This window comes from Globicephala melas, chromosome 19 (genome assembly GCF_963455315.2).
Source record: "Globicephala melas chromosome 19, mGloMel1.2, whole genome shotgun sequence".
Classification (NCBI taxonomy): domain Eukaryota; kingdom Metazoa; phylum Chordata; class Mammalia; order Artiodactyla; family Delphinidae; genus Globicephala; species Globicephala melas.
The window spans coordinates 26,910,258-26,924,754 of record NC_083332.1 but is presented as its reverse complement, the minus strand read 5'-3'; the positions used below and the strand labels follow the sequence as shown (position 1 = coordinate 26,924,754).

The window sequence follows — 14,497 nt, the reverse complement described above, 5'->3', positions numbered from 1 at the left end:
TACAAACACAAACGGGTGACTTAGAAGAGCAAGAAACTCAACAATTTATAAGAAATTTGACACTCAAGGACTCTATAAATGAATAATTTGCTCTTAAGCAAGGTTTTAAGCAAAACCTTCCAGGGACTAATTCCAGGTAAATTTTGTAAAGATACATAAATAGAGTATGTGTTTGCTGCTAGCAGTAAATGCAAGGAAGCTGTTCATTTAAGGAGCTGAGGTCTGAGTAAAATTTATTTAAAATAAGTTCCAATAAAAATATATTAAAAAGATACAAAATTATCTTTTTTCTTTTCAGAAGGGCACTATCACAAGCCTCACAGACAGGATAACTGCAGTTCTCTGAGGTTGTTAGATATCCCTTGAGTAGAGACAGGGTTCCAAAACCTTTCTGTTAATATGGTGGAGGAGCACCATGGGCAGGCACAGGAGAATATTTTTTTAAATTTTTATTTAATTAATTTATTTATTTGGCTGTGTTGGGTCTTTGTTGCCGCACGTGGGCTTTCTCTAGTAGCAGTGAGTGGGCGCTACTCTTTGTTGTGGTGCGCAGGCTTCTCATTGCGGTGGCTTCTCTTGTGGAGCCTGGGCTCTAGGTGCGCAGGCTTCAGTAGTTGTGGCTCGCAGGCTCTAGAGCGCAGGCTCAGTAGTTGTGGCACACGGGCTCTAGAGCGCAGGCTCAGTAGTTGTGGCACATGGGCTCAGTTGCTCCGCGGCATGTGGGATCCTCCCGGACCAGGGCTCAAACCCATGTACCCTGCATTGGCAGGTGGATTCTTAACCACTGCGCCACCACGGAAGTCCCCACAGTACAATTTTTCAGAGTCTGCCATGTGCTTCATGAGGTCCCACCAGATGATGGTGGGGTAAGACCATGTCAGATGGCAGCAGAGAATCCAAAAGGGATTTTGAGTTTCATTTTATGAAATGCTTGGGATCATTCCACTGGGCCTTGAAGGAGAATCAACTATGGTAGAAAGGGATACCTCGAGGGTGAACATCTCTTGTGGGAGCAGAGGGTCTTTGCAAACCTAGGACTGGAAGACAAGGGTGAGTATGTGTGTGTTTGTTGGAGGGGGTGGGTGGGGCATGGGATCCTCCTCCTTGGGATTTGTAGTCTGCAGAAAGAAAGCCCCAGAGGTACTTGCTCTCCAAATGCCACAAGATAGAGGACCTCAAATTACCAAATGTCACAGCAATACTGTTTAAGTTTTATCCTTTGCAAAAGACCTTCACATTCCTTACCCAGAACTGCCACAAACCAATGAAGAAGCCAAAGCAGGGACAGCCTCCCTATTTTATATATATGAGAGCTGGAAGAGGGATGGGGAAGCATGAACTCTGGAGTCATTCACCCTAGGTTCAAATCATGGTTCTTAGTATTGTGACCAAGTGCAAGTTACTTAACTTCACTGAATTTTCATAGTATCTTAATATATCTCTTGCACTGTACAAGGGGCTAACCTAGAATTAGTTCCAAATCATCCCTATTTTCTTGGTCTCATGATGAATAAAGGGGGCAAAATCTTATTTTTTATGTTTGTTAATTTGTAACTGTTCAGCCTCCTTGGTGTGTCTTGTACTGTACAATACTAAATAGTACTGATCCTAGATTGGAGGACTGACAAACTAAAGACAAAAACCATCAGGAGACAATGCACATCATAGCTGCTACATGAATACTTGAATGTAAAATGGGTCATAGGCTGAAATCATGTAGAAGGTACCATAAAGGTCATAAGGTTTTAGAAACAAACAGTAAGGCCTGTCTCCCTTAAAAGAGAGCAACACTATACATAAGTGAAAACATGCACAAAGTATTTAAGATTGAAGAACAAGAACTTTGGAGTCAGGCAGTCCTGGGTATAAATCCCAGTTCTTTCACTTACTGATTTAAGTTACCTAAGCTCTCTGAATCTCAAGTTGTTTACTTTAAAATGGGGGTCCTAGTGACTACCTCAAAGTTGTATGGATTAAATCAGATAATATATATGAAGTATTTTTAGCATACTGTCTAGCATATAATAGGTGTGCAATAAATAACATATGGTTATGGAGATGGAGGAGGAAAGGAGGATGAAACCGTTCATCAGAGTAAACTTTTGAGTGCAAAAACAACATGTTACTCACATATGTATCCCCTTAGATCCTTACAGGGAATGCTGATTAGAGAAGTACCATTATAAGGTAATTTGTACCATGCCCTGATATGATTAACTGCACCATTCCATTAATAAGTGGAGAAAGTGCTACATCCTTCTATTCTCTATATGTATGATTAAATTTTCATATAAACAAGGCCCTATTTAACTTTGTCATTTCCTGAAGGACATGACTGTACAAACCAAGCGCATTTATCAAAATTAAAAGAGTCTTTTATTTCTCTGAGTAGAGAGCCATGCTTTTATTTTTCCTAAATTCCCCATCACTAGCTCAAGGCAAACTACCTGAATCTACTTATAACCTATATATTAAACAATCTGTCAAATTTTATTGAACATCTCTTGTGGGCTAGAACACAATACAGATAGGAAGAGAAGATCTGGTTTCTATCCTGAGCAGACGTAAATTTCTTAAATAAATTACTTCTTATTTAAAAAAAAAAAAAAAAGACTCCGGGACTTCCCTAGTGGCACAGTGGTTAAGAATCTGCCTGCCAATGCAGGGGACACGGGTTTGATCCCTGGTCTGGGAAGATCCCACATGCCGCAGAGCAACTAGGCCCACGTGCCACAAATACTGAGCCTGCACTCTAGAGCCCGCAAGCCAAGCTACGGAAGCCCGTGCACCTAGAGCCCGTGCACTGCAATGAAGAGTAGCCCCCACTCGCCACAAGTAGAGAAAGCCCACGCACAGCAACAAAGACCCAACACAGCCAAAAGTAAATTTTAAAAATATAAATAAATTAAAAAAAAATCAGACTCCTTCCCAACTGACAATGTCCCAGTGTTTAGAGCTGACCCTGTGAGTCCAGCATATGGGGGAAATACATATAATAAGTTGGGCAGGGACAATGTTAATACCCACAATGGGAATATAATGCCTCGATTAATTCCAGGATGAGTTTCAGGACAGTGAATAAAGTTTCCCGGCAAATTTCTCCATTAGGAGGCTTTTTTCTATCATTAGATTTTTTCTATCATTAGATACTAAGTCAGATGCTCTGTCCTGACATTTTTATTTCGGGTGACAGTTTGAGAAAAAAAGAGTATTTTATTTCTCACAGAAGGCACTGAACATATAGAATAGCAGATACAAAAACAGGAAGAAAACTATTTTTAGAATAAACTAAACATACTTCATTCCCAGGCAGAGAAAGAAGCTTCAGGTCAGATGGATTCAAGGAAGAAAATTACATTGGATTTTTGAGAGAACATAAATTAGCCTAAAATGCTGAATAAGCAGTAAAGGAAAATCTACTTAGAGGCTGAAAAACACAGCATTGTGAAATCCTGGGGAACAGTTAACTTTTACTTTAAGCCTTTGCTTAAGTCACCGTAAGGATGACTATCATTTAAAGAGTCCCCTGAATAGAACATTTACTACAAATAATATGATTTGGAAGAGTTATAACCTATACTTCTTAGTCAGCCTCAGAGAAATGCCTGAATCTGTGACAACAGAGTACTTTTAATACCTGTATGGATACAAAGAATCACACCTCTTTTCATTTAGAGACAACTCACATGAAAGACCCATTTCTGCATCCTCATATATAGTCAAGAATTAGAGCTGAAAATTTTAGAGCTAACAGAGACCGAAAAATCAGGATATGATTCACAGTTCTTATAATTGATTTGGAATACATCCTAATATTTGAAAGGAATTATTTTAAGGGATGAAAACGAAGGTCAAGTTCTATGCAGAGTGAGTTCATTTCTCAATCAAAAGAAAGAGGAGATAAAGAATGGGAAGCGTACCTGAAATATACTCTAACTAAAATCAGGTAAACAGTTTAAAAACTAATAACCTCAACTAAAAAAATTTAAGTAAAACTGAAAAACATAACTTACAAAGTAGAAATCTCCCAGAGAAAATAATTGACACCGATTTTATGTATATTTTTCCACATATATATTATACATATATATATATATATACAGTATTATTGTTCTTTTATAAAAAATAGAACAATATATTTGCAACTTTTTTTTTTACTTAATTTATCTTGGACATTTATAAATATCAGTATATTGACTCTATCTTGTTACTTGTAATGGCTGCACAGCATTTTATTGTATGGCCCACTATTTCAAACAAGCATGAAATGAAGACTGCTGTTAAAGTATATCTAAATTCCTAGAATAAGAATTGTTGAAACGAGAGGCATTCAGATACTTCCAATAAGCAACTAGTTTTTAATGTAATTTTTTGAAGGAAAAAATGGGTAATCATTTTACATAAAGTGCTTCATACTCACATGCAAAATTAAAACAAAGAAATGAAAGGGAAAATGAAATCAATCCAGCAATAGAAGAAAGGAAAAAAAAAAAAAAAGAAACAAGAAAGCATGGTAACTAAAAAACAAAATATAATGGTAGAAATAAGTCAAAATATAAATGAAATGGCACAAATATCACATATATTTCTATTGAAAGATAATCAGACTGGATTAAAAGTAAATATGGCATGAATGTTAAATATAAAAGACATATCTATACAAAATGAAAAAAGAACATTGAAGGTAAAGGAATGGAAGACAGTATACCAAGCTAATAAAAACAAAAACAGAAAGCAGGCATGGCAGTAATATTAGACACAAATAATTCATTTGTTATATTTCATGCATTGTAATGGGACCATGGTTATGCTTTTAAAAAGTCCTTATGTCTTAGAGATACACACTGAAGTATTTACAGATTAAATGATATGATGGATTTGCTTTAAATCTAGACGGGAGTGTGGGTGAGGTAGGTAGTGGGGGGGTATGAGTGAAATAAGATTGGCCATATGATGATATTGTTGAAGCTGAGTAATAGTATGGGCTTTATTATACTATTTTCTATACTTTTGTAGATGCTTGAAATTAAAAATAATTTTTTAAAAATAATTCAATTACAAAATAAATGACACAAGGAAAGATTCATTGTTAAAACATGGCAACATGGACAAAAACAAAGCTTTAAAATATATAAAGCAAAACGGATAAAAATGCAAGGAGAGATTGACAAATTCATAATCAGGAGAAAATTTTACAATTTATCAGCAATCGAAAGTCAAGTAGGACAGAAATAGTAAAGATATTGATGATCTAATTATACAACTAGCAAGCTAAACACTTATTCACACTCACACACATTCACAGGTATTTGCGCCTGACAGGCTACATAGTCTTTTCAAACACTTGATCATCCCCCAAATTGGCCACATATTAGGTTACTCTATATGCTCAAGTATTGTTTTTTGTTGACTTTTTTACAATTAGAACATATTCACATGATACCTGCATTCAATACAATCAAAAATATGTTTAAATAAATGAAAAGACTCATTTGTACTTTACTCGGTTGTGGCAGGCCTTTTAAATATATTATTTTGTTTCACCTCACACAAAACAATGAGGCTGGTATGAAAACAGGAGGGAGGTTCAGCCACTGACCTCAGGCCACTGAGATGATGAGTGGCGGTCTGCACTTGCACTCAGTTCCGCTGGATGCCAGAGCCTGGTCACGTGCTTACTGCACTGCCTCACACAGTGCTTGACTAAGAAGATTCAAGATCACCAGAGCCTTACTTTCAACTTCTCCAAACAGAACACTTACAATTTTAATGACTAAAATTTAGATTTTGGTAGAAAATGGATACAGAAGAATATTCTTAAAAGGACCAAGTTTTTATTTGAGTGTGTCCTCCTGACACCTAATTTTACTAAAAAAACCCCACTCTTCTCTTAAGTCTTATCCACTTATTTAGAGGATTTTTTACAAGTATTGTGCATAATGGGGTTTTTGTTTGTTTGTTTTATTGTTTAACATGATACACCTGCTTAAACCCCTGGAGTTTGATTTTACCAGAGAACAGAGTTATTCCCCTACATCTCATGTTGGGAGTTAAATATGTTTAACAGGAGGGTTTTTTTCAGGCCACTAGTATTTATTTCTTCATACCACCAGATGTTGTCTCTATGACTTAGGGCAAGATGCACTTTCCTAAATACCCACCAGATCTGGGGCAGCACTTCACTCAGAGAGGCCAAGGACCACTTGAACAATTCTCTTTATGCAAATGCAAAGTACTTTACTCACCCAATTCGTATTTTCAGCATGCCACGGAATAACTCCGGGTTATTGGAGATGATCCAGCCAATATGGATGACCAGTTCTTGCTGAATGACCGCCTCCCTCTCATCATGGGTATTACACTTGTAATAGATGATGTCCTTAATCACTCTTGGAGACAAAGGATTAGAGATAACCTCTTCTTCATGTCCAAAGGCACCCAGAGTTACCTATAGGTGGCAGAATTTTATTGTAAAAATGTCCTAGCTACTAACAGATAAAAGAAAAAAATTCAAGGCTCAGGATGACTGGCAGGATGAAATTACTCTATGCAAGCTAGGGAATTAGGTAGAATAACTGTTCCTGCTATTTATTAAAATGGCTTTCAAAGCATGACTCCCACTGGAGTTCATGATGGTTCAGTCTGGTCTGAAATACAAGGGCAGGTGAGGGTCCTGGTTAGGAGAGTGGAGGTGAATGGATAAAATCAGGGAAGGAATATAAATAACTAATGAGATAAAATTATTCTGAATGACTTTAGTACTAGAAACCCCCCAGAGAAACCAGAATACATTGACTAGTTTTACTTTAGTGCACAGCCTATGTTTGAGAGTATATCCTTCACCTCTTTTACAGTTTCTCATGTGGAAGTGTTTACTCTTTAACAACACTGTAATCTTTTCAAAGGCAGGTGTAAGGACATAGAGTTGTAGTGTAGCCCCACTTTTCCTGGCGTAGTTCTAGGCACTCATTTTCAGTGAGTGCTGAAATACTTGTTGATGTATCTCTGGCCTGTGGAGGGGAATAAACAAGACTGCCCACAAGCCTGCGAAATGAGAAAGCACAGAGGGAAATGGCAATGAAAATTCAAAGCCAAGAGTGCTGTTGAGCCTGGGCAAGAGAAATAAATACTCTGCTCCCCCCTTCTCCTCTCGCCTTAGCATTCTGCCTCCCAGAAAAGTCTGAAGCCCCTCCTTCCTCCTCATTATCCCTCTCCCACTCTCTTCCTTGTACAGTGCACGATTATAAGATGCAGGAAAAAGAAGAGGACATCAAAGGGCCCTGTGTTTTCTGAGATGAGGGGAGAAGGCAGAACAGGTGTCTTCTGCCCCAACTTTGTGATGGAGTGAAAACTGAGAACTGCTAGTTTATTGTAACACAACTGGTACCAACCAGTTAGTCCAAGTGCGATTACTTTTATTAAACGATGAACAACACAATAAATGAAATTAAAAGTACTCTAGATGGGATCAATAGCAGAATAACTGAGGCAGAAGAACGGATAAGTGACCTGGAAGATAAAATAGTGGAAATAACTACTGCAGAGCAGAATAAAGAAAAAAGAATGAAAAGAACTGAGGACAGTCTCAGAGACCTCTGGGACAACATTAAACGCACCAACATTCGAATTATAGGGGTTCCAGAAGAAGAAGAGAAAAAGAAAGGGACTGAGAAAATATTTGAAGAGATTATAGTTGAAAACTTCCCTAATATGGGAAAGGAAATAGTTAATCAAGTCCAGGAAGCACAGAGAGTCCCAGACAGGATAAATCCAAGGAGAAATACGCCAAGACACATATTAATCAAACTGTCAAAAATTAAATACAAAGAAAACATATTAAAAGCAGCAAGGGAAAAACAACAAATAACACACAAGGGAATCCCCATAAGGTTAACAGCTGATCTTTCAGCAGAAACTCTGCAAGCCAGAAGGGAGTGGCAGGACATATTGAAAGTGTTGAAGGAGAAAAACCTGCAACCAAGATTACTCTACCCAGCAAGGATCTCATTCAGATTTGATGGAGAAATTAAAACCTTTAGAGACAAGCAAAAGCTGAGAGAGTTCAGCACCACCAAACCAGCTCTACAACAACTGCTAAAGGAACTTCTCTAGGCAAGAAACACAAAAGAAGGAAAAGACCTACAATAACAAACCCAAAACAATTAAGAAAATGGGAATGGGAACACACATATCGATAATTACCTTAAATGTAAATGGACTAAATGCTCCCACCAAAAGACACAGATTGGCTGAATGGATACAAAAACAAGACCCATATATTTGCTGTCTGCAAGAGACCCGTATGCTAACACATATATATGGAATTTAAGAAAAAAAAAAATGTCATGAAAAACCTAGGGGTGAAACAGGAATAAAGACACAGACTTACTAGAGAATGGACTTGAGGCTATGGGGAGGGGGAAGGGTAAACGGTGACAAAGCAATAAAGAGGCATGGACATGTATACACTACCAAACGTAAGGTAGATAGCTAGTGGGAAGCAGCCGCATAGCACAGGGAGATCAGCTCGGTGCTGTGTGACCGCCTGGAGGGGTGGGATAGGGAGGGTGGGAGGGAGGGTGACGCAAGCGGGAAGAGATATGGGAACATATGTATATATATAACTGATTCATTTTGTTGTGAAGCTGAAACTAACATACCATTGTAAAGCAATTATGCTCCAATAAAGATGTTTAAAAAAAAAAAAAAAAAAAAAAAAAAAAAATGTCATCTTGTAAAGAAGAAAGCAAACAGAAGGCACATCATTGCCTCCGGAAGCAATGATGACTAAAGCACTATTTCATTCCAGGGAGCTTGAGATGATCGGAAAGTGCTCTGTAGAAACAATATTACTTCAGTTCTCAGGGTGGAATTTCATAAATAAGCAATTACAAACTTGGAATGTTCCATTCTCATTTCTTTTTTGTAAAAGTGTAAGATGCAGTGAATGAATGGACTTCATACACCTGAAGCAGAGCTGTCAGCCTCCCAGGTACCCAGCTCTGTAAGTGACTATTTCCCTGGGAGATGTGCTGGTCTGGTGGGCAATGGTCCAGCCACAGCCTCAGGACAGGCTCCAAGGCCTCCAGGATTCTGCTCTGTGAACAGAATCTCAGAATCACAGGCTGTAATCTCCCTCTAGATAGTGTATAGAATGGACATGACCAACCCTAACCTACCCCTCCTCTCCAACTGTCAGGTGCCAGTGACCTCAGAGATCATCAAAACCTTCTCATACATCGTAGAATTAACTATATTTTCAGATATACTACAGGGGCCTAAAATCCAAGGAAAAATAGCTTCCCAAAGCCTGTTTACTTTCTTTAAGGGGTGGCTCAGTCCAAGGCAGCAATACAGGACTCTGTGGCTGGATTTGAGGATTGCAGTGAGGAAAGGAACCCCATAAGTTACTACCTGTGTCTTGGTCTTTTTAGCTGACGAATGAGAATGAAAATTCTACCTCTTAATAATTTGGAGAAAATAACATATGTGAAAAGTGATTTAAATTTTTCTTAGGAGTTTTTTTTATTAGTACAATAATTTTTTCATTGTTATTAAATATTACAGAATAAAATATTCTTTCAACTTTTCAAAAGCTAGATGTCAAGATGAAATCATTTCTGTTTTAATGAGTTAAGAGCCCTGAGATATGAACAATGGGTTGATTCCATCAGAGAAGGTTAAAGTTTTTTGTATTATTATATCCCTAGGTTAACTATCAGGAAGACATGACAAAGCACACATACTCCCAAAGGAGAGATAGAAAGCAAGCAGGTTTTCATTCCAATCAAATGATTATTCAGCCAGGTAATTAGAGCTTATAGAAAATAAAACAAAAAATGAGCAGCCATATTCCACTCCACATAGCCACGTGCACAGGCTCAATTCAACCCACATTCACCAAGTGCCTCTCAAAGGCCATGTTGGGCACACTGGGACAGGTGCTGGACAAGACATGGACCATGACCTCTGGGGGTTCACGGCCTACCCTGGGGTGAGAGACACACATTTAAATGAACTGGGATCCAGGGCAGGTTGTGAGGAGTGTCACAGGCCTACTGTGAGAACCCAGAGAAAGGGACTGCTAACTGGAGATGGCTCTGTGAGGAGAAGATGACAAGAGCTGGCCTTGGTGGGAGGGGAGGAGCTGGAAGGAGAGGTGGTCCAGAAGGTTAAGGATGTGGGGAGTCAATGCATTTCTAAGGGGGAGAAGAATCTTAAGAGGAGGAGAAGGGAAAATGCGCCCTTCATTGCTCCCTATCTTTGTTCTACCTATCCTAAGCCTGTCTGGAGTGCTTTAGTAGGTATCATACCATTTTCTTTGTCAGTATCTTCACTGATCTCAAGTTAACACAGAAGTTGAAAATTAAAGCTCTGAGGTGCAGCACAAATACTTAGTATCTGTGCATCTTTAAGACTAGATTTTGCTTGGGGAAGGAGCCTTTTGTAGAAATGCCTGAGCCGTGACTGTGAGAGACCTATGACACTGAGGCTTGCCAGATTTAAAAGCCAGGGTCCTGCCCAGAAACGTTTGTGACTGTGACGAAGAGTCTGAAAATCAGATACTTACCTGTTTGCCCTGCACTAAAACATTAGTAATGGATGGGGCCAGGCTGTCCACTAGTTTACTTAAAAGACTTGCTGTATGGCGCACCACCGACCTGGGGGTGAAGAAGAGAGCAGGCCAGAGGTTGACAAATCTAAATGATGAATGAGTGGGGCCCTTGAACGGGGAGACTTAAAAATATACACAATTAGGTCCTCATGTAATAATATGGAGGAAACAATGACCCCAAGACACTCGACCTAACAGCTGAAATCTCCCAGATTGTAGGACCAACCAGAATTAGGGAGGGATAACCTCATCCTCACCTCTGCCACCAGCATTATTTGTGCCATTAACAATTTAAAAAGAAAGAAAAGGGAGCCTAACTATCCCTTTGGCAGGGAGTGGCATAGGAGGAAGAATTGATTATTCTGATTTTGCATTAAAAAATTCATTATTAAGACTGTCACTGGTACATGCCCTCTATTCCTATAACCCGCTTTAAATCAAGTTTCTTTCGGTGCCTACATAACCAAATCCCTGGATCAGGGGACTCACTTAGTACTCAATTTTAGGAAGTGATACAATGAAATACCAGTATTTTTTTTCTTGCCAGGATGTTGGAGGAAGGAATTCACACTGCTATTTTTACATTTCTGAAAAAGTCTTAGACTGTAAGGAGAACAGATTAAGCACAGCACCTGCAATACATAAGACACTTTTGCCCCCTCAAAAGTAAAAATTCATGTGGGACTTTTAGATGGAGAAAATAAAATAAAAATGTAGGTTTAAAACTGTTTTCTTGTATTTCAGGACATCTATGGGAGCTGACCAATAAAAAACACTTACATTGCTTAATCTCAACATAGATGAACTAGTAGAAAATTAAGTCATATCTGATAAAGTTAGTGAAACAAACACTTTTAGAGAAGCTTTCACCCATACATTGTAAGACCAAAAGACATATTTAACCCTCAGAACGCAAATAAGCCCACACATTTCAAGCAGCTTGAGTTTCCACATTCTGTGCATGTTACCTGTTTCCCATGTACCAGAAAAGTAGTAATGTGTGGGGCTATAGAGGAAGGAAATTTCTGGGTAAATGCAGCCCCGTAGCGTACCGCCAACCTGGGTATGTCAGTGGAAAGCCATAAAAGGGAAAATACAGTAAATAAAACTTCCAGGAGTTTGTTCTTTTAAACATAACAGTCAGGACTCTAAATGTTTGCTAATGATTTATCTAAAATATAAGTATTAAACATAAAGCAAATACAGGTTTGCTTAACCGAAGATAAGATTATAGACCACATTTGAAATTTACTGACTAAAAAGCAACACCTATTGGTTTGCATGCCTTACTGTGCTGAGAATTTACAGTGAAAATCTGAGACTTAACCACAGGACTATTACATAATTTCTTCTGGGTTAGAATGGTATATTTATTATAAATCATAGAGTTGAAATACTGCTAAGAGACTGTTTTGTCTAATCCCCTTATTTTAGAGATTAGAAAACAGGCTCATCAAGGTTAAGGGAGTTTCTTATGACACTGCTTGAAACTTTTTTTTCAAAATTAGATAATAATGGGTTATTAAAAATATATATATATTTATATACTCTTAATTTCAAAATGTTAGATTTTGCTAGTAAAACTGTTATAATTGCTTCAAAAATGAAGATGGCATGCATTTAGACATACCTACCCCATTGTGAAATAAAACAACCTTATCTCAACTTACCTAATTTTTCTTCAGTCTCTGGGAAGAGACTACCTCTGCAGAACGTATCAGTTACTTGTTATGAAGCAACTACAATCACTGGGATTCATTCAACTTAAGTCATGAGAGAACTATTTCCTAAGTATATTATTTTTTGCTTGTGATTAAATGAAACACTGGTCTCTTCATGACCTTCTATAACAGAACAAGTTTCCCAAATACAAATTAGAACCTAAAGCATCTTGCTGGGACAGAGGAGGTGCAGGGTAGGAAAGAGCCATTGGAACATCATTCCAGTGCATCCTCTCCAGGTTCTATTCCTATGGGTGTCTTTACTCCCAGACATGTTTTTAATAACTTGGGAGAGCCATGATAAAATGCAATGTAGGCAGATTCTTAGAAAGTAGGCTGAGTCACAGTGCTGTAAACTTGGAGTTTAAAAGTAAAAATTAGGATGAATAACCACCTTTAAGACTGGTCCATTACCTTTAAGATACTGAATATGAAAACATAAAAATAAAACATAATGACAAGGACGCTAATACGAACCAACATTTTTTGCTGCCAGCTCTTCTATAGACTCTCTCAATGTGATCAGAAACGGTACCTAGACATCAGATAATAGAGTCTTTGTTGAAAAATGCTTTTTATTAAATGCATAACATTTATTCCCCTTAAAAAAAAACACTCTTGAATTTTCATTTTGTTCCATTAGAGTTAATACATCCATCCATTAATGTTCTGAACTACCTGACATATTTAAATATGTAACCCAAATATATAGTGTGAATGTCTCCAACCCTTGTTACTACTTAGTTTGAGTATATGATTTGGAATAAGTACTTTATTTCTTGAAATTCATTGTTTTCTTAATACACAATCTATGTTTTTAATAAATAAAAATAAGTTATTTTAATTTACTATAGAAAATAAAAAACAGAATATAGCAAATTGAACAAATACTATAGACTGACTATACATAATTCTTCATTTATTTGTTCAAAAAAACTTTATGGTGATTCTGTTATATGCATGATCATATACCAGTGCTCAAAAAATACCACTGGGTTTCATTCTTTGGGAGCAATTTACATGTGGTCTGGCATCATGACTGGTTTGTCAGTAAATTAACCACGTGACAGGACAGAGCACAAAAAAGGGTAAACAAGGGTAAAGGACAAGATCTTTATCATTTTACCCTGAACTTATTTTTATAACAAATTGGATAAAATTATATTCAGATTCTGTAGATGCTTATGATTTTCAATATATAAGGTTTCACAGATTTAAAACATTTAAAGTCTTCTAAATATCTAAGTAACAGATGAATATTATTCCCAAGTTTATAAAAATGGTTTAAAAAATAATTCTCTCAACATTTTCATTATAAACTATTTTATATAAATTTTGTTTCATTTTAAAGCACTACTAAAATAAACATTCTGAATTCTAGGTTCCTAATGAAATGTCTGCTTTTTAATTATCCTATTGTTTTAAAGTATAAATTTTGATGTCCTCAATATAACTAGGATCCTGTTTACACTTTGAGTTTCAAGATTAATTAGAAACATGAAGGATTCTGTTTGAAATTTGCTTAAAGTTCTTCTGCCTTAATAATATTAAGTTAAAAAATTAAGACTATTCAATTCACTGTATAATACTCAAGCCAGTTATCCTTAGCTACAATAATGCAAAAACTAAGTAGACCTTATTTGAATAAACAATTATGTTTAGTTCACTACCAGAACTATAAGTTTTATTAATTACATTGCTGTTTAGAATATTGACTCAATTTCTAAATCTAACTAAACAATATGCATCTCTGGACAGAGAACTTTCAGATGAGCTAAAAACTTTGAGTAGCTAGACATTAAATACTTGAAATGTATCCTACATTATTCTGTATTATAAAATGCTGGAAGTACACCATGATGTAGAATTCAAAGATTCCTTAGAGTAGTGACTCAACATACGAGTGTAGATTTCAGGGATAATTGGGTTTCATCCTTAATGCAGAGTGGACATGAACATGATTAGAATGATTTATTCTTGTAAACAGTCTTGAGAGTGCAATTCTACTAAATGCCATGTTCCATTTCAAATGGCTGCTGCAGACCATGAAGGAGCTAATTTTTATAGCTATAATGATTGAATATTGTTCTTGGAAACATACAGAAAAAAAAACTGGAAACAGAAACTGTCAATAAACAACTATGGAGTTATCAGAGGTTAA

General features: G+C 37.0%; 1 protein-coding gene across 5 annotated transcripts in view; it reads right to left on the bottom strand.

Annotated features, from left to right (window-relative positions):
- The window catches only part of PHKB (phosphorylase kinase regulatory subunit beta), a 197,822-nt gene that overhangs the window by 20,238 nt on the left and 163,087 nt on the right, over nt 1–14,497 (bottom strand). For 4 of the 5 annotated variants that reach the window (XM_060289761.1, XM_030833056.3, XM_030833054.3 and 1 more), the window contains 3 exons: nt 12,814–12,871; nt 10,571–10,661; nt 6,246–6,448 (listed from right to left, as the gene is read on the bottom strand). In XM_060289761.1, coding sequence (XP_060145744.1) covers nt 6,246–6,448; nt 10,571–10,661; nt 12,814–12,871 — 352 coding nt within the window. Of the gene's footprint in view, nt 1–6,245; nt 6,449–10,570; nt 10,662–11,583; nt 11,675–12,813; nt 12,872–14,497 lie in introns of all 5 variants that reach the window. The other variant, XM_030833057.3, reaches the window with a different exon arrangement.